General features: G+C 41.2%; 1 protein-coding gene across 1 annotated transcript in view; it reads left to right on the top strand.

The window, feature by feature from the left end:
• The window catches only part of LOC136991346 (obscurin-like), a 153,138-nt gene that overhangs the window by 90,548 nt on the left and 38,742 nt on the right, over window positions 1-23,848 (top strand). The window contains exons 60-81 of the mRNA XM_067292213.1: window positions 257-375; window positions 1,309-1,506; window positions 2,223-2,255; window positions 2,362-2,460; window positions 2,915-3,133; window positions 3,459-3,525; window positions 4,396-4,424; window positions 4,733-4,867; window positions 5,692-5,831; window positions 6,549-6,749; window positions 7,092-7,174; window positions 7,923-8,096; window positions 8,507-8,666; window positions 9,049-9,165; window positions 10,523-10,687; window positions 11,444-11,602; window positions 12,883-13,060; window positions 14,323-14,436; window positions 15,190-15,357; window positions 15,627-15,729; window positions 16,348-16,477; window positions 17,636-17,741. Of these exons, the coding sequence (XP_067148314.1) occupies window positions 257-375; window positions 1,309-1,506; window positions 2,223-2,255; window positions 2,362-2,460; window positions 2,915-3,133; window positions 3,459-3,525; window positions 4,396-4,424; window positions 4,733-4,867; window positions 5,692-5,831; window positions 6,549-6,749; window positions 7,092-7,174; window positions 7,923-8,096; window positions 8,507-8,666; window positions 9,049-9,165; window positions 10,523-10,687; window positions 11,444-11,602; window positions 12,883-13,060; window positions 14,323-14,436; window positions 15,190-15,357; window positions 15,627-15,729; window positions 16,348-16,477; window positions 17,636-17,741 (2,897 nt within the window). The remainder of the gene's footprint in view (window positions 1-256; window positions 376-1,308; window positions 1,507-2,222; window positions 2,256-2,361; window positions 2,461-2,914; window positions 3,134-3,458; window positions 3,526-4,395; window positions 4,425-4,732; window positions 4,868-5,691; window positions 5,832-6,548; window positions 6,750-7,091; window positions 7,175-7,922; window positions 8,097-8,506; window positions 8,667-9,048; window positions 9,166-10,522; window positions 10,688-11,443; window positions 11,603-12,882; window positions 13,061-14,322; window positions 14,437-15,189; window positions 15,358-15,626; window positions 15,730-16,347; window positions 16,478-17,635; window positions 17,742-23,848) is intronic.

Genomic DNA, 23,848 nt, shown 5'->3' with positions numbered 1-23,848 from the left:
TAAGGAACAGTCAGATGAGATGAGATTCCAGTTAGAGTAACTACTGCAGCTGGACATTTATCATGGGCTAATTTGCCCTGCTGCTTTCAAGCGAGCCTGGGGATTTCTCCACTGCTTTTAATGATATATAGTACTGCATGTGCTGTTGTGATGACAAAACGCACAGAATGAATTAACCTGAAATAGGTGATCCTGATTTCCTTAACCCTTTGCTGTCTCGGTGACTTTCTTCTTTCTACCTCTAATTGCTTCTTAGCCGCGAGCAGGAGGAGTCTACCACTGAAGAGGAGCAACTGCCTCAGATCCTCGATGAGCTTCATGATATTCACGTGGCACCTGGAGCATCTTTGGCAAAATTTCACCTGAAAGCGAAAGGTGAGGGGAGGCCACAACACTTTGTGTTGTTCCAGGTTTGCTGTCGGAGCGAAGTGCTGGACAAGGTTTTCTTATGTGCTCTTCCACAGTTGTGCTCCCAGTCTGTTCATCTTGCACCATTTTTGCATAAGCCAGCTAGAAGATGATGTATGTGCTGATGAACCTTGGGTTCTGCAGCGGACATAGGCAGATAAAGTGGCCTATTTTGTGCCCATATCTGCAGGCATAATTACAGGCATATGGTGCTGAAAACTGAGTCCTGTAATTCTCTGAGCACACTAGTTATGCAGAAGCAATAAGGAATGAAAAAGCGAGAATATCTCTTTATTCACTTTAATAAATGAAACAGTCCTGGGCTAGGAACTAGTGATGAGTCCTAGACTCATCTTCCCTCTCTGCAGCATTGTCTTACCCTGTTATGAGGGAGTCGCTGCTACAGGCTAAAAACTGCAAAAACTTCTTTCTGCTCTCAGTGGTAGGGAGAGGTAGGGATTCTCCTGCTTTTCCTATTGCTGCCTATTAAAATGGCGAGAGCTGTTTTGCCTTCAGTGTCCTTGGAGCGGGTGTTGAAGTTGTGATACAAACCAAGGGTGACTTAGGTCCACATTTTGCTTCGCTAGGGATTTCAGTGTTTGGCTTTGTGTATGTTGCAAATCGGGCCTGAGCATTACCTTTCGAACCTGGAAGGTATTTGGATATGCAGCAAGTACAGAGAGTGTCAGAAAATGAAGAGAAAGGAAAAAAACCTTCAACAAACAAATAGAATTGAATAAATTTGGCAGTGATTTCTAACGGGGCGAACCCTCAAAACGATATCACTGGGCAGATCTGAGGTTTCCTCGACTGTTCTGAAGCGTGTGGTTGGGTGGAGATGCTCCAAAATGGTCACTGCTAATACGTTCCGTTCTCTGCATCTGTAATTGCTGCCTGCAGGGTACCCAGAGCCTCGCCTCTATTGGTTCAAAGATGGACAGCCACTAAGTGCCTCGGACCGTATCCTGAAGATTGATAAAAGAGAATTCCACTCCCTGGAAATTCTCAATGTCGCCAAGGCTGATGCTGGCCAATACTCAATATTTGTCATTAACTCTGCTGGTTCCGCATATTCATCAGCCAGGCTGGTAGTCAAAGGTAGATTTTTTTGGCATGTCCTGGCTCCTGATTATCTTTATTCCAATGACTCACTCTGTTTTATATGGTGGTTGTTCTTGAAAAAGCCTACCAATGTAAGTCAAGGGAGATGAGGAAGTCTGTGGTTAAAACATGATGTATCTTATTCTTAGTTCACCTGTAAGTTTACAGTGTACCCCTAAGGTTAGACATGTCGCTTCTCCAAGGCCTGATTGTGGTCTCAAGTACACAGATTTCATTCCTGCCTAACTTCACCAACTTTAACAGTTAATTTTACTAAAACTGAGGGCCTTCTGCGAATCGAACTTGTGGCTGTTCCAGTAAGACACTGCAGCAATACTAACAAATTTTGAGAGTTGTGGAAGTAGGTGTTTGCAGAGATGATTATGTGTATTTGTATTTATTAGCATAATTCTTCTGGAATTACTAATTAGGTGAGCTTGGTAGGGGTGAGTTGTAGTTTATGAAAATTATCTTTGTAAGCATGTGTAATATTAGTAATGGAAAACTGAAACAAAATCCATTCCCATGCTATATGACTATTCTTAGCATTTTTATTCATAAATATACTTTAGAAAAAGCATAACTTTTTAACAGAACTAATATTTCTGTGCAGTGTGTCCTGCGGTTAGTAATCCCCTGGAATCACGTTTTTTTCTTTGAAACTCATGGACAGAAACATATTTGTAATTTTGTTTTTCTTCCCTGTTTCACAGGACCTGATGAGAAAAAAGAACCACCAGAAACAGGTGAGAGGCTCCATAGCAGATGGTAACAGAACCCCTAGAAATTTTTCAGGTAGTCTTAACTCACACAGAAGGTGTAACCATGTTTCACCAATAATGTCGTTTTCAGATGCCCATGAGCAGCTGATACCACCAAGGTTCCTGGAAAGATTTACTAATAAAAAGGTTAAGAAAGGTGCAAGCATCACATTTTCTGTAAAAGTTGAAGGTAAGTGGTCTAGCTACATAACAATTAAATTGCATAGTTTCATGACGCATTCTTGTCTCTCTTTGGGCCAGTTCACTGTAACTTGATCTAGCGTATTGAATCTGAAGTCCGGGGCGCTAGTCCCGACTTTGTAAGAGACTTCGTGTGCCTCATAGCAAAGCATCCAACTCAACTTCACTTCCATTTTCCTATCTATAAAAACAAGCATAATAATAGTTACTAGTCTTACGAAGATATGTTGGTTAACTGGTTTTATACAGTGCTTTAATGTCCTTAGAGGAGTGTGCTGTAGAAAGGTATGTGTTCCTTCATTGTATATTGCGACTGTTACTGCTGTAAAAGGATCACAAAACAGGTCAAAAGCAGCGTTCGTTACAGCATGGCTCTTGAGGCTTGTAAGAAAGGAGTAACACTGTTAGGAAAATTAGAGCTCCTTGTATTCGTTTTCCTTTAGGATATCCACTGCCAACTATCACTTGGCTGAAAGAAGAGTCTCAGGAAGACATCCTTTGGATCAAACCCAACGCTCCTGGGTATAAACTCGCCAGTTCAAACATGCATCACAGTCTAATCCTGTTGGATGTTAAAAAGAAATACAGTGGGCTGTACACATACATTGCTACCAACAAGGCTGGCCAGTCCATCTGCACTGCCACCCTAGAAGTTGCAGATGGTAAGTCTTTCTTGCAGTAGAAGCACATTTTCTGCGTTGCCTTTCATGCAGTGGCTAAGAGAAAAATAAATGTGACTGATAAGGAAATGACACAAATCGTAACCTAGCAGGGTGGAGAAATGCATCTGTATGGACAGGGAGGGGAACGAAGTGTGTTTGCATCGTATGAGTGGGAGTTTGTGCCCTGGGTCAGGAGCTGCTAGCAGGACAGCTTCACTACTCTGGTATTTCCAGGAATCCATGTCTAGAAAATGTGCCCCACAGTAAATACATAAAAAAATACTCTTTGTTTTCTGTCCTCTAACGATAAACCCTGATCTTGCAGTGAAAGAGGCTGAAGTTCTGACCCAGGAGCGCGTGATGGTATCAGAAGCCGTAATGACCACCCTGGGGTAAGTGTTTTTCTGCCCAGCTTGAAGCACGTTCTGAAGAGTGGGATCCACTTAAGCACACTTTCACTTCTAGAATATATCCAGCCTAAAAGACTTGACCGGACTTCTGGAGCCAATGGAGAGCGATGGGCACTCCCAGAGGATGAATTTCCCTTCCTAAGGGTCTGTTTGCTCTCTGGAGGTGTCTGTCTCTCTCTCTCCATTGCCTACAAAAGGATCTTAAGTGAAAACCAGAGGAAATTAGTCCTACTTGGCCTAATTGGCACTAGTCTGTACTTACCAAGGGTTTATAGCCGGTATTACACTACAAATGTTCTGTTTGCTACAATCTTGATAAAACTTGGTAGCTTTCAACTGAAACATTATTTTATTAAAGCATCAAGCTTGCCTGTTAACATTCGAGTTTTATGGCTGATTTGGGGGACTGTCTGCACGGGGAATTTGCTATGAAGAAAGCTCCAGTGTGAAATCAGCTCTTCCACTGCAATCTCGCACATGGATGTACCTGGCCTTTATTAGGCATATTTGGAGATATGCAATTTATTGCTTTGTGAAAGTGGAGTGAGCTTCCTCGTGCTTCCTGTGTACTGACAGCATTGTGCAGAGATTTAGGGCAGATAGCTTGTACTATGAAAATTTATACCCTTGCTGACTTTGTAGTAGTTTCTTCATGTAAACAAGCTCAGATGTCCTAATTCTTCTCTGAAAGTTAAAGAAAAAAAAAAAAAAAAAGAGCGCTCAGATTCTATTTCCTTAAAGGCCTGATATAAATAAATAATTTTTAAAGGTCATAAATCCCACCCAAATTGCCATGATTTTTCATTTTAACTTCTAATCCTGCTTTACTCTTTTTTTTTTTCCTTTTTCCAGAGCTGTTCATCCCTCTGAAGCAAGAATAGGTAAGAGAAGCTATTTTATATGAACTACTCCTACCTTCCATATCTGCAGCTCGGATTGTCTACATATTTCATTATCACCACCTATTTTTGTTCTTTTTCCTCTTATAAGTTCCTGAAATATTGGAACTTTTCAGGACTGGTCTCTGTTCAGGGGTGAATTATTTGGAGGAAATATGAGCAAACACAGGTTTAGAAGCAGGAGAAGTGAAGAAAATTAGACTTTCCTTCTAGAGAAGCTTTTGTTATTTAAAGAAGCTGACTTTTCAGTGAAGTATTGCATGCTTAATAGAAAGTTCTTTCTTTCCCAGGAGATCTTGATGGTGTAGCTGGTAAAGAAGGTGTACCCCAAAGCCCTGTTTCCTTAGCCGATGTTGGGACAGAAGAGTTCTTCCAGAAACTCACCTCCCGTATCTCAGAAATGGTATCTGCAAAAATAAGTCAAGGTAAGTGACCTGGCAAATGCAATTGAAGTAATACAGAAAATGATGCAAGCTGTTTTTAGGTTTCATTTGATCTTTAAATATCAGTGAGATTTGTGAAGCGGGTTCTGAGACAGTCATCCTGCATAAGTATTTGTGAATGTTTAGGTCTGAGAATTTTTAGCCAGAACCTATCCAAGCTGCTACATCTTCATCCACAATTTTGAACGAAAAAAAAAAGCTCTTAAAATAAACTGACAAGGCTAATGTTCTTTTTAAACATATAGTATTTAATTAAATAAGCAGGAGTAAATGTGAACTTGAGGTGGAGGGCAACTGTAAAAATGGAAGTGTGTTTTGTGCATCTTGGGTGTTTCGAGTTGTTAAGTTAATGCATCACTGCTGAATCTGAAAGCAATCCTGCTTTGCAGGCTTTCCCCATCTTAATTTGAGTTGTAATTCACAATGGGATTTTAAAATCAAGTCCAGGCTGAAAACTGTGTGCATAGCTGTGCAGTAAACTAATGATTTGTTAAATTAAAATGAAAAATTCTGGTTTGTTTTGTATGTGGTAGATTGATTCTCTTGTAGTAGGATTTTATCTTGAAACAAAGATGAAGTCATACCTCTTGTACAGATATTTTTACTGCAATAAGCATGTAACCTCATGCATTAAAGCATTCTAATTGTTTATGCAGTCCTAAATATTGATAGGCAATTGCACTAAATGCTGCAAGTGCTCTTCTCAGCAAATATTTAATTTTATTAAATTAAAAGTTAGTATAGACCTGACTCATGTTCAAATACAAGAGCTGCATTTCACACTTCCCTGTCGCTCTGCTTTTCAGCCACACTTCGAGTGCCAGGTGCAGATAGTGACGATGAATCCAAAACTCCCTCTGCATCTCCTCGCCATGGTCGATCCAGGCCTTCATCCATTGCTCAGGAGTCCTCCTCTGAATCTGAAGATGGGGATTCCCGAGGGGAGGTATGTTATCTTTATGGACCAGTTTGATACCAGGAAAAACAGTTATTTAGAATGCTCAATCGCTTGTGTTTCCATCCTACTTTATGGGATCTATCTCACTTTAGTAGAGACTGGTATTTAAGTATGGGCCCTGTGATACAGAGCACAGACCTAGCACTGGAGAACAAGATTCTGATGCTCACTATGCGATCTTGAACAAATTGTTCAAGTCAATATGGTCAAAACAGAGCCATTATTCAGCAGTTGTTTCTTTTTTTCATGGCTTAGCTTCAGAAAGTCAGAGCTTGATTTTCTGCAGCCTCAGACAGAGTTTGTCAGAAGAATTTTATTGAGAAGTTGTTCCTGTGAAAAATGACTATTTGGTGGAAATCTGAACTTTTTTAGGTGTTCATTTCAAACAGTTTTTTAAAAAAAATTAAACCTTTAGCAATGTTGACCTATTCTGACATTTTCAGGACCACTGTTTGTTTTGACTTGGGAGCAAAATTCACTGTTTCATGATGTAAATCCAAGATACTGCAGAATGTTTTGAAAATATGTCCAGAGCCTTTCTGAGACTTAGTTTGCCACCTTGTAAAAAGTAAACAGTGATTCTCTGCCGTACAAGGGTTGGAGAATAAAACATTAAACGCAGATGAGCACACTTAGGTTCTGAAGGCGATATGGTATTGTATTCCCTTTTCAGAGCTCAAAATAACTGTCATTTCATGCGTGCAGATCTTTGACGTCTACATGGTCACCGCTGACTTTGTGCCTGCTGCTCCTGACAAGGAGGCCATCACTTTGAAGGAAGGGCAATATGTGGAAGTCCTTGATTCAGCTCATCCACTGAAGTGGCTAGTCAGGACTAAACCCACAAAATCGAGCCCCTCCCGACAGGGCTGGGTATCTCCAGCTTATCTGGACAAGAAATTAAAGGTAATTGATCGTCCTATGTTTATTTTTCATGTAAAATTGCTTCTTTCTCCTGCAGTTTAGAGCCATCCCTCTAAACTGAAGTGAAGGGTGAGGAGGTCATTGAAGGGGTCTGTAACATGATGGGGCTTTTTTATGTTTTGATTAGACTATGTTTTTGTGTGTGTGGAGGGGTGCCTGGGCTTGAAAGACCTAATCAGTCTCCAGCAAGCAAGAAAGAAGTTTCACACTGCTGCATTAGGGATTGCTGAGGGATTAGGGGTCTTTGAGGGATATTCCTCTGTGCGTATTGGCAAAAGCACTGTTAACCGAGAAGAATAACATGTCCTTTCTCTTGTATTGTAGTTGTCACCAGAGTGGGGATCAACAGAAGCTCCCGAATTCCCTGGAGAATGCGTTTCTGAAGATGAATACAAAAGGAAGCTGATGTAAGCACTTGTCGGATTGTACAGGCACCGCTTAGCCTTGCTGCTGTTTGAACTAACATGAATGTTGGTGTCTAGGTCCCGCCTGAGTCACCCTTTCTGTATCACTGAGGCCTGCCATCTCCCTTTTCCCTCACTTGATTCTCGCAACTTTTGCTTTGCCAGTGATTTCAGCTTGGAAAAATTTCAGCCAATTGAAATCATACTGGAAGGTGGGCTTGAAAGGAGGATTTTCCGTGATGTCCTTCTGGAGGCTCTCCGATTTCACAAAAATCTTAAACTTGTGTTGTCTCTTTTAAGTACCTCTGTACTTTGGGATGCTCTGATTTTGAGCACGATGTCTAAAGAGGGAGTGGAAGTGCTCTAGGAAGACCAGCTACAAACTTGTATTGCTCAGCTGTGTATTACTCCCTTGCAGTGCAGCGCGCTACTGAGTGTGCTGTCATAGAGATATTTGCCTCTGTAACATCTTGCTGGTTCCATAACGTGCCATCTAAGTTGCTGCTGTCTACTCTACATAGGTCCTCCTGTTGCTCGCACTCAGTTTCATCTGGCCCAGCTGTAGATGTCTGTAATGTAGGTGTCTATCTGTAAGCAGAGTGTCTAAAATCCCTTTATAGTCCAGGGAGATCTAGTCAACCTACTCAAAGGAGTCCTCTGACCAAATGTTCATCTCTGTTTTAGAGACATGTCAAAAATAATTGTGCTGATTGTTCTGCGCTTTCTTATCACCTGTTTGTCTCCCCTTCAGCATTGTTATTCAGGAGTTGCTGATCTCAGAAGAGGATTACATTCAAGATTTACAGTTCTTCCAGACTCATCACCTCAAGTACACTGAGACCTGTCGCAACGTCCCAGGAGCTGTTTCCAGTCAGAAATCCACCATCTTCAGAAACATCGATGATATTGCTCGTTTCCATTCCAGGTGGGCATCTCTTCATTTGAGACAGAAGGATAGCTTCTGTACCTGGTGTCAGAGCTACAGTAACTATGGAGGCTATAAAGGATGTGGAGCACTGACAGTTTTGGGGTGTAAAAGAGTCGATGGGCATTTTAGGATGAGATATGATGGCATTGCTTAAGTCAGAGCACAGGGCTGGGACTCCTGTAATAGTCCCCAGGGCTTCAAGACTTCTCATGTCCTGCTTATTTCTTACCCTTTTGAGTGAATTTAATTGAGAAGTGTTAAACACGGCAATATCCTTCATTCCCTCAGTCCTTCCTTTAATCTGTATTAACCTGAGATTGCCTGGTTTAAAAGTCTGGCTGCTGGGACGGTGTGCTAGCCTTATTCCATCACCTGATCCTCAGAGGTCTTTTTTTTCCCTTCTGCAGTGTCTACCTCCGAGACTTGCAGAAATGTGACACTGATGATGACGTGGCCATGTGCTTTATTAAGCACGAGGCAGAGTTTGATAAGTACATCCAGTACCTGGTGGGGCGGATACAGGCTGAGTCAGTTGTTGTCAGCAAAGCTGTCCAGGATTTCTACAAGGTAAAACAGTAGCCCAAGTACCTACCGAATGTGCATCCGATAACCCACTGTATCGTGAAATATAGGCATTAATTCAAATATGATCCCAAAGAGGATTATTAAATATTTTCATGGGAAATCATTGTCAAATACAGTAGTTTTGTATTTACTGTCTAGCTCTTCCTAGTAGACACAATCAGTATGTCCTTATGAATATTATAAAGATTATATAGATATGAATATGTACATGATTATGTCACTGTTAACAGTATATGGTGAAAGTTGTATTAAATATAGGAACTCGAGGAAATGCTATTAGTCATATAAAAAAGTCAAACTCTAAATTTTAGTTTCTCTAAAACTTTATCTCAATCTTTCCTCATTCTTGTATATATTTCTTTAGAGATACACAGAGGAAATTTTAGCTACTGAAGATCCTTCGCAGCCACTTATCCCACCACTGCAGCACTACCTGGAAAAACCCATAAATAGGATCCAGCAGTATCAGACTATTATCAAGGTAGGAGCTTTTGTTACACACTTTTATCTAATAGGCTTATGTTCTGCTTGGTGTAGCCTCTGAGGAAAAAGACTTCATTCTCCTTTCATATTCTCTGCGTTCATCCTGTTGTAACTCCGCTTGAAAGATGCTTGAGTGAGAAAGACTGTAATTTGGACCAGTGATGGTGATCTCTAAAGCGTTCTGTAAATATGAATTCAGGGAGAGGTTCACAGTTTCCAACTCCATAAAGATCAACAAGCTTTATCCGAATGAACTTTAAATATATGTATGTGTGCGCGCGCAAACGCACATACACGTAAAATGTTTATACATGTAGGTATGGATATGTACATACATATACATATACACACACATATATATATGTGTGTGTATGTATATATCCATAACAAGGAGAAATTGCTACACACTCAGCAACAGATCTGTTATAAAAATAAGCAATTTCCAAACTGTAAGATACTGACTTAGCAGTTCCCTCCTTGTATTTCATATACACGTTATGGTAAGATTAGACAAAGTTCTGTTTTCTGAAAAGCTTTACACCATTTTACCGTCATGAACTGTTTCACCTCTCACAGCTTTCATCTGTCCTACGGTTTCAGGTTCTGGCCCGTACCACAAAAAAAAATTTTGGCACTTATCCAAAATTTGGATCTCCTAATGCTATTTCCCAAGAAAAATACTATAAAAATGTTATTTTGAAAAATGTTTATGTGTTCTAACTTGGATCATTTGAAGAAGGTTCAAATTAATTTTCTAATTTTGAACCCCTGCCCCTGAGCACAAACACCAAAGTTTTAATGGTCTCTTGGAAATGAGAGCGAGCATGGGAGCTTCCCATGTCGCCATTGCTGAGAGAGGACAGTAGGAACAAATGTGAGAAGAAATAACTGCCGTTTCCTATTTTTTCCATCCTTTCTTAGTTTTACCAAATATCTATTTTTTTTTTTAGCACTGCCACATGAGTTGCATGCCTCGTATCATCGACAGGGTAAGGGCAAGACAAATACAATAGATACATTTAGGATTGCTTTGGGGGTTTTATTTATTTATTTATTTTTTCAGTCACTGAAGCGTGTCTGGTATATGCTTCAGCTTTGTCTTTGTTCAGTATCAATTGGTGCAGGGAAAAGCTAGGATGGATAGTCAGGGAGGCCCCAGAATGGGCTGGAAAAGAGAGGATTTGGTAGCTAAAGAGCACACAGTGAGAGAATGGGGTAAAAGTTGCTCAGATGCAAGAGCTAGAGGACAGTTTGATATCTGGGAACCTCTTCTGGTATCAAGGAAATGCTCCCCCCTGCCCCTTTTTTTTAAAAAGAAACATCTGCCCTGTAACATCGACTCCATTCATCTACAGGAATTAATCCGAAACAAAGCAAGAAATAGCCAAAACTGTGCCTTGCTGGAGCAGGCTTATGCCGTTGTATCTGCACTCACCCGAAGAGCGGAAAACAACCTCCATGTCTCGCTCATTGAGAATTATCCAGGGACCTTGGAAAGCCTTGGTGAACCTATCCGACAGGTACTTGGAATTTCTCACTCCGTTTTATTGCTGCATGTGCCTTCAGTAATTTCCAAGTAGCCTTTGGTCCTAAAAGAAGCTCCTTTACGAATTATATCTGAACAGAGTATTTCCTTATCGCCTTTTTTATTGTTCAATATGTGACGCATCCCTATACGTGTGAGAGATGTCAAACCTACTGGTTTGATGAAGATTTGAAGTACCAGAGCTTATGGGCTACTTCACACATAATGTAGTTATTTGCCTTTGCGAGCCACTCACCCGACAGGAGGAGATTTGGTTTGGTCCATACGTGATTTTTAAGCATTTTATTTATTGCCCCTTCTCTCCCCTTATGGGCCAGGTACATGGTCCAACTCCTGAGCTTACTGGCATCAGTGGGGTTTTTTGTGTTGATTGCTGAGGAGTTAGATGCTCACTAGGCATTTTCAGTATAAATTATCCGTTAGTATCAGTACTGGAGGAGTCTGCCTACCTGAGACAACTGGACTTGAGTTCTGTATTTATCTGACAGGAAAGAATATCATTTAAAGGCCAATGCAATGATGACCACTGTGTGCCCATGTCTCAGTGCTGTCAGTCTCATGCATCACCTTTAGCATTAGAAACACTCTGCCGTGTTGTAATGAAAACAAAGTGCTTAAGATGAGGATGTAACAGTAAACATTTGTTATCTGTTGGCTGGAAGATGATGGTGAGCCACCGCGGTAATTATTCCAGTTATGGCTAAGTGGTCTTCCTTCTTTTTCCCATCAGGGCCACTTCATTGTGTGGGAAGGAGCTCCAGGAGCCAGAATGGCTTGGAAAGGACACAAAAGACATGTCTTCCTCTTCAAGAATTATATAGTGATCTGCAAACCAAAGCGGGACACGAAAACAGACACGTACAGTTACATCTTCAAGAACATAATGAAGGTCTGTTCCTTACCTCCTCGCCTAGAGCATCTCTCTGTCATTGAGGACTTTTATGTCCAGCTTCTGGTCATCTAAAACTAGAACATTTCACTAATTCTTTCAAACTATGTCTTTGTTTCTGAAAGCCTGTGAAGCGCAAGTAAAATCTCTGTCTGTCCCCAAATCCCTCAGTTAGCACTGTTGGAAACATGTCAGACATCATCAGAAGCCCAGGCAGATTTTTACTGTGCAGCAATGAGTTTACAACTAAAGTGTGTTAATTAATTACATGAAATTGATGTGAATTTTGGTTGGGGTGCTGTCTATAGCATTTGCTAGAGTTCGTAGATCTTTGGTATTCGCAGTCTGTAGGATTGGTAGTAAACTGGAGAAAACGTTGTTTCAATTATATGCTACATTTCCACTAGCTCCTCTCTGCTGGTTACGTCCTTTCCTGAAGCCAATTCCTGTTTAGAAGTCAATGCGACCAACTCATCTTCAAAAATTCAGGGCCCAGATTAAAACTGTACGAAATTGCACATAGAGTTTCCCTAGGGCATTAGATGCTCAGCTCCAGTTAAAACAAACAAACAAAAAAGTGGATTTCTGGACCTAGCCCCAGTCAGGGCCTTCTAAAAATACTTACCACTGTCATCACTGATATTCACAGGCTGTTCCTCCCGTCCCCCCTGCAAAAAAGGACGCTTTGTCCAGAGTGCAACTGCTGTGTAATTTCTTTTCATGTAGTGCCCGACTGTGGTGTTCCTTGGTGCTGATGTCAGCCCAACAGCGCTGTGCTCTTGGAATACCCTTTAATTCTGGCTGTTGTTTTCCTGAAATGTGATAATTACTCCCAGACGGAAAATGGGAGAATGTCTATTTGCTATTCGGAAAGCCAGGTGTACTGGAAAAAGGATTGCAAAGAAATCCTGATTGCTCTTCGGCCACTGCCACTTTGCATCGCTCGTGCAGTCTGAAGAATCTTTAAAAGCAGTGTAAATTATCACTATTTCCCCTTTTGCTGTTGGAGCATCTAATATAACTTTAATGGGACTTAGGCGTGACTCAAGTCCACTGAAGGGAATATATTCTGGAAGTAGGAGACTTGCTGGTGTCAAATAATTATTTCCATTTTAAACTTTTATTGAAGATGGTTGTGGTCCACAAAGACTAGGTCCAGATCTGAACTTTCCTGAACTCTGGGATTACTGTGGGGAGCGAGGTAGTGGCCAAAAATCATGTCTAAGTAAAAAGAAAAAAAAAAAAGGTGTTGACGTTCTTATGCTCCTGTTGTTACACAGCTGAACAACATAGACGTGAATGACTTTGTGGAAGGAGATGACCGGGCATTTGAAATCTGGCACGAACGAGAAGACTCAGTCCGCAAGTACCTCCTTCAGGCGCGTACAGTGAACATCAAGAATTCCTGGGTGAAGGAAATCTGTGGCATCCAGGAGCGGATCAGTCAGCCTGTCTGGAGTGAGTACAGCCCGAGATGGCGTGAACCTCCCAGTGCTACCTTGGGGATGTCTCCCTGACTCAGGAAGGCGATTTTGTTGCTAGGAGGGAGAGAACCTTCTAGGGTCATCTGCCACCTCAAAAACTAAACTAGGGTTAGAGGTTTTCCTTCAGTCACATCACAGACTGCCATAAATAACAACTCGCATGACTAGGCAGCAAGTGTGCTTCAGGTGGAACGATCGTAGCTGCTTCACCTGAGCTGGGGCAGGCACCTTTGTCAGCATAGGACAACAGTGTGTTTTAGAAGTTTTAACAAATTGCAGAGTTGGCACTAGAGAGGCATTTGATCTGGCAGGGATTGCAGAAGGGTAACTGACGACAGAATTTGGGGACAAAACCACAGTCCCACTCCATGAAAAGCATCAGACTCCAGTGGGAAGAGTCCCGAGACCTGACCCAGAGACCTACTGGTACCAGTGTGATTTTGTTGGGTATTGAGTCCTCCATTCCAGAGTTCTGGCTTACATTGTTTTATCGGGACACATGGCTTTGCTTTGGATTTTTATTTTGTCATCCAGGCTGCTTCATCCTCACTGTCATTTAATACTACGCCAATTTTGTGTCCGCAGAATTTATCAGGAGGATATTAAATCCATATTGTCCAGATAGGAGCTAGAAATTATGTCCTTTACTGCATAAGTCAATCTGGCTTCTTAGAAATCTGAAACAGATCTGTTTTTGGTGTATATGGACTGAAAACAAGTCTGGGCAGTTTATTTTTAAGCTCTTAGTGCGGTGTTCTAATTAGGAAGACTATCAAAATAATTTTACATAGCTTCTTGTGGTAGGAATAAATCAAAAGTCTCTTAACAAAGCATAGACTTTGCTGCATACAGAGCAACAGAATATTGGTTTCGTTATCAGCGGTGCACATTAACTGGGGAATTAACTTAACTGTGACAGCTGTGTGGTGTCTGAATAATGGATGTGCTTATTAAAATCATGGCCTAAAATACTTCCAGATCAGCAACAAATCCAGGATTTTTACGTCCCATCTCTAAAGCCAACAAGCAACTTTTGGCAGGCTCAACTTATTCTCAAATAAGCAAGAACAGCACGTCACCTTGAAAGTCATTACTTGCTAAAATTTTCTTTTCTGGTTCCCATTCTGAACCTCACAGTTCTGCAAAAATTCTGCCTATTGTTACTTTATTTTGCAATAGGCATTCTGTGGACGGAGCCCCCTCCTCAGGCCTGACATGCTTATTCTGATGTTTCAGTACCGCCGGACTTTGAGGAAGAACTGGCAGACTGTACAGCTGAGCTGGGAGAGACAGTCAAGCTGGCTTGCAAAGTTACAGGAGCTCCCAAGCCATCCGTCTGCTGGTATAAAGGTATAAGCAGCAAGTCATATTGCCACGAAATGCGTATTCCAAGACTGTGCTCTGTGCATATTGCTCTTTGTGAAGTTGTCAGTGGATAATCTGTAAGCTGATCACTGGGAGACACCTGAGTCTGGCTTTAAAGAAGTTAGCTACTAGGCAACCAAGCTGCAGTAGCATGGACCTGCCTGTGACTTAATGTACCCTGCTTTTCAGGTTTGCAGATAAGTCCCTACGAAGCCACATCTTGTTGCAGTTAAACAACTTCTTGGAAATGAGTAACTTGTTACACTAGCTCGGACCCTTCTATGCGATAACACAGGCAGCTCTGTGGACACGTTCCTTTTCTCAGCGTAACTATATTGCAGGGGAAACAGCTTTGCAATAAGTTCACACCTCGTAAAAATATGTTCTGCGTGCTTGCAGTCTCTTTATAAGTGTTTCTTTTACTGCACTTGGTAGCAAGTAAGAGCTTCAACTGCACAGCACATACTTTGGGAGAGTTTCATTTTTAAATGAGGATTGATGATGAATGAGATCCCCCAACAGAGCAGAGTGTGACTTGGAGCAGTGCTTTGTTCACAGGATGTACTGCAGAGAGCTGGAGGAGGATGAGCTCGTTGCTCAACTACCAGGTTCAGCTGCAGAAAACAAATACAGCTCTTGGACCTCTGACAAAAGAGCTGGATGCAATTCCTAGGGAGAAAACGTAATTGATACCAAACTATTTACTAAGACTTTTTTTTTTCCCCCTGTGTCTTTAAGATGGGAAGCCAGTGGAGGTGGATCCCCATCACATTATAATAGAAGATCCTGATGGTTCGTGCACACTGATCTTGGACAACCTAGCAGGCAGTGACTCAGGACAGTACATGTGCTTTGCTTCCAGTCCTGCTGGAAGTACCAGTACGTTAGGAAAGATCCTTGTTCAAGGTAAAATCCTGCACAGATGCATTGTTTCCAAGGGGTCTGTTATGTAATCCCCTAAACATGAATATTAAGGCAATGAAGAAGTTCGGTATAATATATGCAGTATACTCCCTTGAGAAAGTTCTTTGATGGTACAGTAGTGAATTGTTCCTAGAAAATGGGGTCTTTAGGGTCTTGTGTGGAAGAATTATCTGGTCGGGGGCGCATCCCTTGCATCTGTCAGGGTGTTGTCATAGTTCCAGCTGTTGGCTACATTTATCCTTGCTTTGCAGTGCCACCACGGTTTGTGAACACGGTTAGAAATGCTTATTACATTGACGGCGAAGATGCTCAATTTACCTGTACTATTGAAGGAGCACCTAGGCCTCAAATCAGGTCAGTTCTTTAGAAGTCGCTTTGGAACAAATTCTCTTTTCCCATTTTCGGTGGTCAGAACAGTCTCCTGCCCTGTCCTTCAAGGTTATGAACCCTTCATCTCTGTGTCCTCCAGCTTGTCCCCATCCCAATCCTGGCTTTTCCTGGTCCCAACATTCTTGGCATTCTCATGCAATTTATTCCAGCAAGCACCTGAAAAGAAACACCTACAGAAAATACCTGATATAGGACTGTATCAGATCTAATGCCTTGACAACATTTTATGAATCCTTCATGTTCCCTGCCCTACACTTGAGTTGATTCTATCAGCAACCAGTCTGGGGTATTCAGATAAAAAGCTCAATATAGCTTCTCGGGATTGGGACCACTGCTCCCTGCATTGGCTAATGAGATTTCTTGAGCGGTATCTCATAGGCCTGATGAGTACAAGTATCCGTGTGTGATCTATCTGTAGCTCTGTCTGCCAGGAAATTAAAGCCAATGTGGGATCCAGACTTTTCTCTAATGGTTGACTCTTGAGATGTTTGCCTACTGGCCTGATAGGTGGATGAGTGAGCTGGGGACTCCTTGACACTGCATATTTTCTCCTGGTTTACATTCAGTATTTTCCCCATGCAGGTGGTACAAAGATGGTGCGCAGCTGTTGGACACATGTAAATACCAGACTTTCAGTGAACCACGGAGTGGCATGTTAGTCCTGGTGATCAAGAACCCTGCCAGGGAAGATATGGGATACTATGAATGTGAAGTAAGTTCAAAGAGATGTAAAGATCTGCTGTCTGACATGTCATAAATAGGAGAATTCCTTTTCCTCGGAGAGATTGTATGAGATTAGTGGCTGATTAATTGTTGTTGCATGTCATGTCAGAAAAGCTCATCATAAAAGTGAGGTTCTCCTGAAGTGGGCCTGGTCTGTGATCATCCCAAAGCTTCAGAATATTCTGATCTGAGATTTTGGTTGTTCAAATAAGAACAGCTTATTCTGGAGCTTAAAGACAGATCCAGACCTCTAGGGCTACCTCTGTGCAAAGTTTAGGAGCAATTGGACATGAAATTTTGTTTCTGGACCGTTTTTAAATTAAGAACAGATTCATGCTGCTGCAAAGAAAGCATCCAAACCCCAAAGAAAAAATCAGATTTCAATACAAGTGAAAACCACTGGAATTCCTGTTTATTTAAAAAGTATACCTGGAAGCATCTAAGAGACTAAAATATTTTAAATGTAATACAAAAAAATCTTTTAAAAGTTAGTCACAAGTTATGCATTCATTGTAATAAAATACGAACAAGCTCTCAGGGCTCAGGTATAATAACAGTTGACCATAATTTATGAACTTATCATGGGTCAGCTGAACGATGGTAAATGGCTCTTAGCTCACAGCAGCTTCAGTTATTCTGCATAAATTGCTAGGTAATCTGATATAATTTAATGACTTCTACTAAAAGTTTAGCAAAATTACATTACGTTGCATTTGTGATAAGCTAAGATCCCCAAATCCCTTATTTCCTGGGCTGAATAAGACTTGGTGGACAAATGGCTGATAAACAAAAACCCCTGTTTGACTACCATTTAAATGGCAGATGATAGGAATATGTGTCTGTTGGTGGAGATAGAGCCACCTCAGGGCAGAGCCACAGGCTGCAGAGCGACCTGCAAGTAACTGTAGGTTAGCCGACGTGCTGTAACTTGTCTGTGCACGAGTCATTTGTGCTAAAGCATTATAATGAACTCCACTGAGCAGCAACGTCTTCATTCAGACCCTAGCTTAGGTTTTGGGGTCACGTCTTCCTCCCTTTCTGCTGTGAGTTGCAATGAATTTCCTAACTTAGCTGCAGTATCGTATAGAAGAGTTGTATCGTATAAAACCATCCTGCATTTTATTCAGTACTGCATGATTCTCTTTAGCTGGTGAACAGATTAGGGTCAGCGAAAAGCGGAGCAGACCTTTATCACCACAGTGCAGCAGCCCTGACTCAGGAGAGGAGAGGAGATCAAGCCATTACCATAGAAGGTATGATCCTTGACCAGCTCTGTGAGTATGTCAGTGATTTACTCTAAAACCATCTCACTGAGGATCGAATATGTTTGCCACCTTATCCATGTTGATTGTCGGTGTACACGTATCTGTATGTCTATCGAGAGGTGCATGGGTATGTTGCAGCTCAGCTCTACAGCCATCACCATCTGTTGATTTCTAAACCTGGCAAATCAACTTCATCATATAATGCTCAAAAGTGCATTATATGGAAAAAGAGGAGCAAGTGAAGGGTATGTCACACCGCCACTAATGCAAGAAAATGTTTCTCTTCCCGTTGGAGTACTTGAAAAGGTGTGGGTCAGTTTGGCAGAACATGAGTTAAGGGTTGCTGACAAAAAACCAGGGTCCTGTAAGTAAAGCTGCAGGTGTATTGTGATCTCTTCCTGAAATACCACTGAGCAGCATCTGGAATGACTGAGAAAGCAGAACTAATAGCTGTATGTCCTGAGCAATATTACTTCACCCGTTAGCAAGGGCTGTTCAGGTATTACACCCCACATAGTCGTAGAACCTATTCCCTTTTTTCTGCATTTTTTTTTCCAGTTGAATTGATAGGGTGATGTGGACTGATCTTACACCCATCCAGTGAGGCATCTCTTTCTTAGCACTTTTACGGTGCGACTGCTTGAAGTTATCTTCTTATTCAGCATGAATTCAGACTGAGTTTAGATGAGAGGCTTCATCTGAGTAAGGACTGTTCACCGACATGGGAAGCTGGTTGCTGATACTAGTTAGAAGTGTGCTTGGCCTACTGGGCATGGGCACAAGCACTGTCCTTGTAGTCCTTTATCAGAAAACCATCAGAAGTTCAAAAGTATTGCAGGGAGAATGGTGTTAGTACAGCAATACCGTAACCGTCTCAGTAGGATAAACCTTGAAGTATTTGAATGCTTTGTCCTTGCTGTGACCTAAAGAGAGAAAAATAAGTTGCACGCAAGACGTAGAGGAACACAGACAAATTACTGTTAGGGCAGCATGTCTTGATGAAGTTTTCTTGTACGGAGGCAGAAGATGTTATAAAAATGAACAAGGGTTGTAAAACAGCATTAGAAGCATTGCTCAGCTCTCGGGGTTTTAAATATATACGTTCAGCCCTGAATTACTCATGTGCTGTAATACCCACAGCGATAAAAGATTTTGTGAGGTTGATTGAAGAAACGTGATCTGGAGATTGCCTGGAAGCTGTGGAAGTGTTAGGAAGTCATTTGTGATAGGTGCTGTGCTGTTGCCCAGACTTGGCTATAGGGAAGGAAATGACTCATCTTCGCAGAGGAATCGAGAGCGAGCTGGTTCAGGACGAAGGGAGCAAAGAGTAGTGCTGAGCCAGGCTCACCCATGAGACAAGATGATTGTTTTGAGCAGAATCACATCAGGGATGAATTTGGCATAATGCCCTTGACCGAGGAGGCCTTGACCTTGACCGATTTGCTGCTTTCTTGACAACCAAGAACCAGCCTCGATCTAGCTATCAAGGAAATCAGGTTCATCTGGCAGAGAAAAGGAGGACAGATGGATCTCACGGAGGCTTTCTCTTTCCATCTTTATAATCCTTTCTATTTTTGAAAATAGGATTATTGGTAGCTTCACCAAGAAGACAACGTTACTGCTGCATGGTATTATTCCATTAGAAAATAGTAATACTGTGTCTGTTTTGTAGCTCACCTGCTAGACCTTAGTGGGTCTAAGTTTTACCTGATTTCTCCTTGGTTCTATGAAGTGGTTACTGCTGGAGCCTCTTGAGGCCCCCAAGGGGCTTCAGTTGCAATTATTTTAGTTTTTCGTCTCTTGTCTTTCTGTGCTGTTTATTATGCTGAGCAAAACCTATGGGCACAATTTGAAATATCGTATTAGTCCAGTGGTTTACAGGCCCCGACCTGCAGTCAGTGGCAGGGTTTTCATGTCCCGTCACCATGAGTCTGCAAAACAAACCTGTTGTCATTAGATTTAAATTCACGGTATGGGAATTTGGACACCCACTGGAAGAACCAAACCCCAAAAGGATGAAAACCACTGGACTAAGGAATCCCTTTTGTGAGCAGCTGGCAACTCAGGCTGCAAGCCTGAAACGCGGAGGTCTGCCTTCAGGTACGCCTGGTCGCTGCGCTGAAGTCAATGGAGAGTTGCTTTAAAAATCCGCTTTTGGTGGATATTGGAAGGACTTTAGACACTTTAAAAAAAAAAAGTAACTGAAAGAAGATCCATCTCTTTGACTTCAAGTTGAGTACGTGCTTTGTGGGCAACCGTCTTGCTGCTTCATCTGCATACGGCAGATCTGTCCTGACATGGGCTGGCTTGCGGTGGCTCTGGCATTCCTTTTTTAACGTATTAACATTGTGATCGAGTACGCCAGGTTCACTAACTTGTGAAAGTCCTGCATTCCTGAAAGGCGTTGAATTCTCATCCAGGCTGGCATGTCCTGGCCGTACAACGAGACAGTCAATGGTGAGGGAATGGGTCGGCACCACAAGTGGAGATGAGCAGAAGCTTAGAGAAGAGAGATGCCCAGAATATACCATTTAGAGCAGGGAAACAGGAATCTCTTCGTAGTTCTGCCTTAGTTCTCCTTGCAGAGCTTTGGACAAGTTACTTAGGACCTTATACCTCCGACTTTTGGTAATATCGGTCTCGCAGGATAAAGCTAAATATTCTGAGGCTTTCAAATACAACATTTCTTTAAGAGCTAGAGAGACATTGTATCTCTTAGTGCTACCCTCTTACTGAAGAAATGGGGAATATGAGTTTGTCCCCCTGACCTTTTTAAAGTTCCCTGGTTGGGGTGATGATTAGGATAGTTTCCTCATTGCTTTTATTCTGTTATCGTTCTTGGTTAGTCTCAATTTTTGGCTGGTCGTATGTTTTTCAGTGCATAACGTGAGTGAGCACAGTCTGTCTTTAGGATCATCTCAGTTGCTGCAAGAGCGAAACATTTTTTTTTCCCTTTCCAGAGAGTGCAAAACATTGACATTTCTTTCGTGCAATTTAGAAAACTGCAGTGTGTCCACAAGTTGTTCAAATTGAAAATAGCTTCAGCAGTTGATGCTGGATTAAATATATCGGCCATCACACGTTAAGCACTGAAATGTAGCAGAAGAGGGGTGAAAGCAGAGCAGCGTTCCTGTGGTTTCCGCAAAGGAAAAATAGATTTAGGCTTCTGTGAGGGGAGAAAGTGGAAGGTAGAGTTTGTAGTAAGGGCCATGCTGGAAACTGCATTTCATCCGTTCACATCCACCAAGAGTCGACTTTCATTCAGAGTTACCCTAAATGTTTCATAACTTGTGAGTCGATCATTTAATGCATTAACCAAAGAAGAGTCTGGTCCTGCAGAAGCACTGGCTGATCCTAATGCTTACAGCTTTTAACCTGCTTATCAGGAGCTCCTGCTTTGCAAAGCTGTTTTCCTAAAATGCTCTCAAACAAGTTGAAATGATAAATCCGGTGCAAAAACCAATGCAGGGTGTTTTTCTCTCGGAAGAGGCAACCCAAATTACTCTCATCCTACTTTCGTGTGGTTCTGTCCTTCACATAGGATTGCTTAAATCCTCTCTCATACCTTGGGTCGTACATATAAAATTCCTCTGTCATGCACTAAACTGCAGGTCCTCAGGACGCCTTTACTCTGTGCCGTTTACAGCTTTCTCGTGCCCAGGGCTGCTGAACTTTTGCATACCGAATCCCTTTGACATCCGCTGCATATGGAAATACTGCAATTGATGTCATTTGGATGGACGGCAAGAACAGGCATTAATAAAGCAAGGCATGCAAGAGAATTCCTCTTACAGACACTGAGGAAGTTCATTAAATACATATTTAATTATCAGCTAGGTGTAGCTGCTGTTAAAACAACCCTCTAAAAGCCCTTTGTTTATGTATGTAATCAAATTAATGAATGCCCTATTTACAGCAGGACTGATTCTCTTGCTGCTTATGGATTCATCTCGTTACGTTATTTGATGAGATTTTCTAAAAGTTATGTTGTGTATAAGTTGCACAATATTGATTTAAAGGTTTAAAAATTCAGTGAAAATTTCTAACTTGGGTGCAGTGAGTTATTCGAGCGCTCAGCTCATCTTCCATCACTGAGCAATACTCATTTCATAATTAAAAAGAGATGTTTTAAAGTGTTTTAAAATTATGATCTAATGATAGGTAAAAAAGGCTATATTGTACTTGCATTCAGAGATAAACATTTGAAAACAATCTTGTCCTTTACTTACCTGATAAACTCTAATTCCCCAGATTATTTTGTTTAAACCTACGTAGCTCTGGAGTAACATGCCTGAGTCTATTGGGTTTGTTCCAGATTTGTACACACGTAAATAAGACAAGGCTCTGCAAAGAAAACTTCAAGCTCTAGGTCAGATATTAACATCAGTATTTGCACAAAATTCTCCGTAGTCATGGTGGGATTTCCGGTTTTACTTAGTGGTAGCAGAGAGCCCTTGGAAGTTAAGTTATATCTAATACTGTAAGTATTTTTAATTTCCAGTCAGTGCAGTTTTTGGCCAGTACTGCAAACATCAGCATTTACCATAAGCTCTATCAGAGAAAACACAGATACTACAAGTTCCCTCTGCAATAACTATGATTTTATGGAAACAGCACAATAGCAAGTTTGGTAAATGTTACTTTTTTGATGGCCATAGCTGTTATCAGAGTGAGAAAGACTAGGGACTGCAAACAGATTTCTTCTATTTTTTTTGTTTAAGCTGCATTTCACTTTTAATTGTACCAACTAAAAATTTTATTTACTATATAGGGTGGTCTGGAAGATTGCAAAACAATTGCTGGAAAAACACTTTGAGATTAAATTAATTTTTTTTAGGAACTTTACTAACTTAGAATTAAATAAAAAGTGGGTCATGCTGCTGTTTTTTTCCTAGGTCCCAAATAGACTCAGCTGTTCAGAACATAATCAAAACAGTCTGGTTCAAATGGTGCCTTAATTTTAGGCCAGCAGATAGGTTGGGAAACTGCTGAAAATCTTTATGAAGCCTTCAAATGTTACCTTTCTTATTTTTAAAATGTCCATTTTAAAAGATGTATGAAAAATCACTACTTTTTTTTTATTTTTTTGGTCTTGATATGCCTCAAGAACTTCCAGTTCTTTATGAGACAAGAGCTAGAAAAAATTGTAAATGATAGCAAAAGCCAGCTGCAGTAGACGTAAATATATTACCAAGCTGCCCCTGGATTTCCTAGGGATTTTGTGATGCTGATTTTTCTGTGCTGATGATAATGATTTTAGTTTTCATTGTTATCAGTATGGGGTTTGCATCTAGTCTGCAAAAGCCTGGAAGCTGACTGTTGAGTGTTTTGGGGCAACTCTTTTTCTGATAAAAGCTTCGCAGCTTAAAGGATTTCAGCTCTCCAGGATTTTCCATAGCAATGTTTCTTAAACCATCACCATCTTATTACAGGGGGAAAAAAAAAGGGGCAGAAAAATCCCTCCTTGTTTTCTAGCTTTGATGTTTCAAACAAAAATGTCAGGATCTCATGGTAGAAAAAACAGTATTTGCAATATGGATAGCCACAAAACAAAAAACCTGTGCAAATCTAAATTCTTCATTATTCAGGCAGCACCCTGAATGCTCATTCTTGGTCAGAAACACGAAAGGTGATGCTGGAAGTAACCACAGAAAGCATGGATGGGATGGTACAGGTGTTTTTCTTCACTCAAGTTTATTCTGATTAACTAAAAAAGTTAATTTAATCATTTCAGCTTTTGCCTTATTTAACCCCATGCTGTTCATACTGTTTTCTTTGTAGTCACTGAGCAAGAGACTAAAGTGCCCAAGAAAACCATCATCATGTAAGTGCTGACTTTTTTTTTTTTTTTTTTTGGTAACTTCTGTGTTTTGCCTTGCTGCCTATGCATGATCCAATAACAAGCTTGTGTTTATTGGCCATGCAAGTGTGTTCATTCCCATCCCACCAGATCTCATGTTATTTTGTGTTACGCAAAGTCACAAGCTGAAAAATCTTACCGTCCCTTTCCAAAAATAGCAACACTGGTGTTAGACACAGCCTGGGCCAGTTTTTTTATGATATTATGTGAGAATGAATTACAGTGAAACCTGCAG

Source organism: Apteryx mantelli, chromosome 2 (assembly GCF_036417845.1).
Source record: "Apteryx mantelli isolate bAptMan1 chromosome 2, bAptMan1.hap1, whole genome shotgun sequence".
Lineage (NCBI taxonomy): Eukaryota > Metazoa > Chordata > Aves > Apterygiformes > Apterygidae > Apteryx > Apteryx mantelli.
This window is presented reverse-complemented; position numbering and strand designations above follow the sequence as displayed.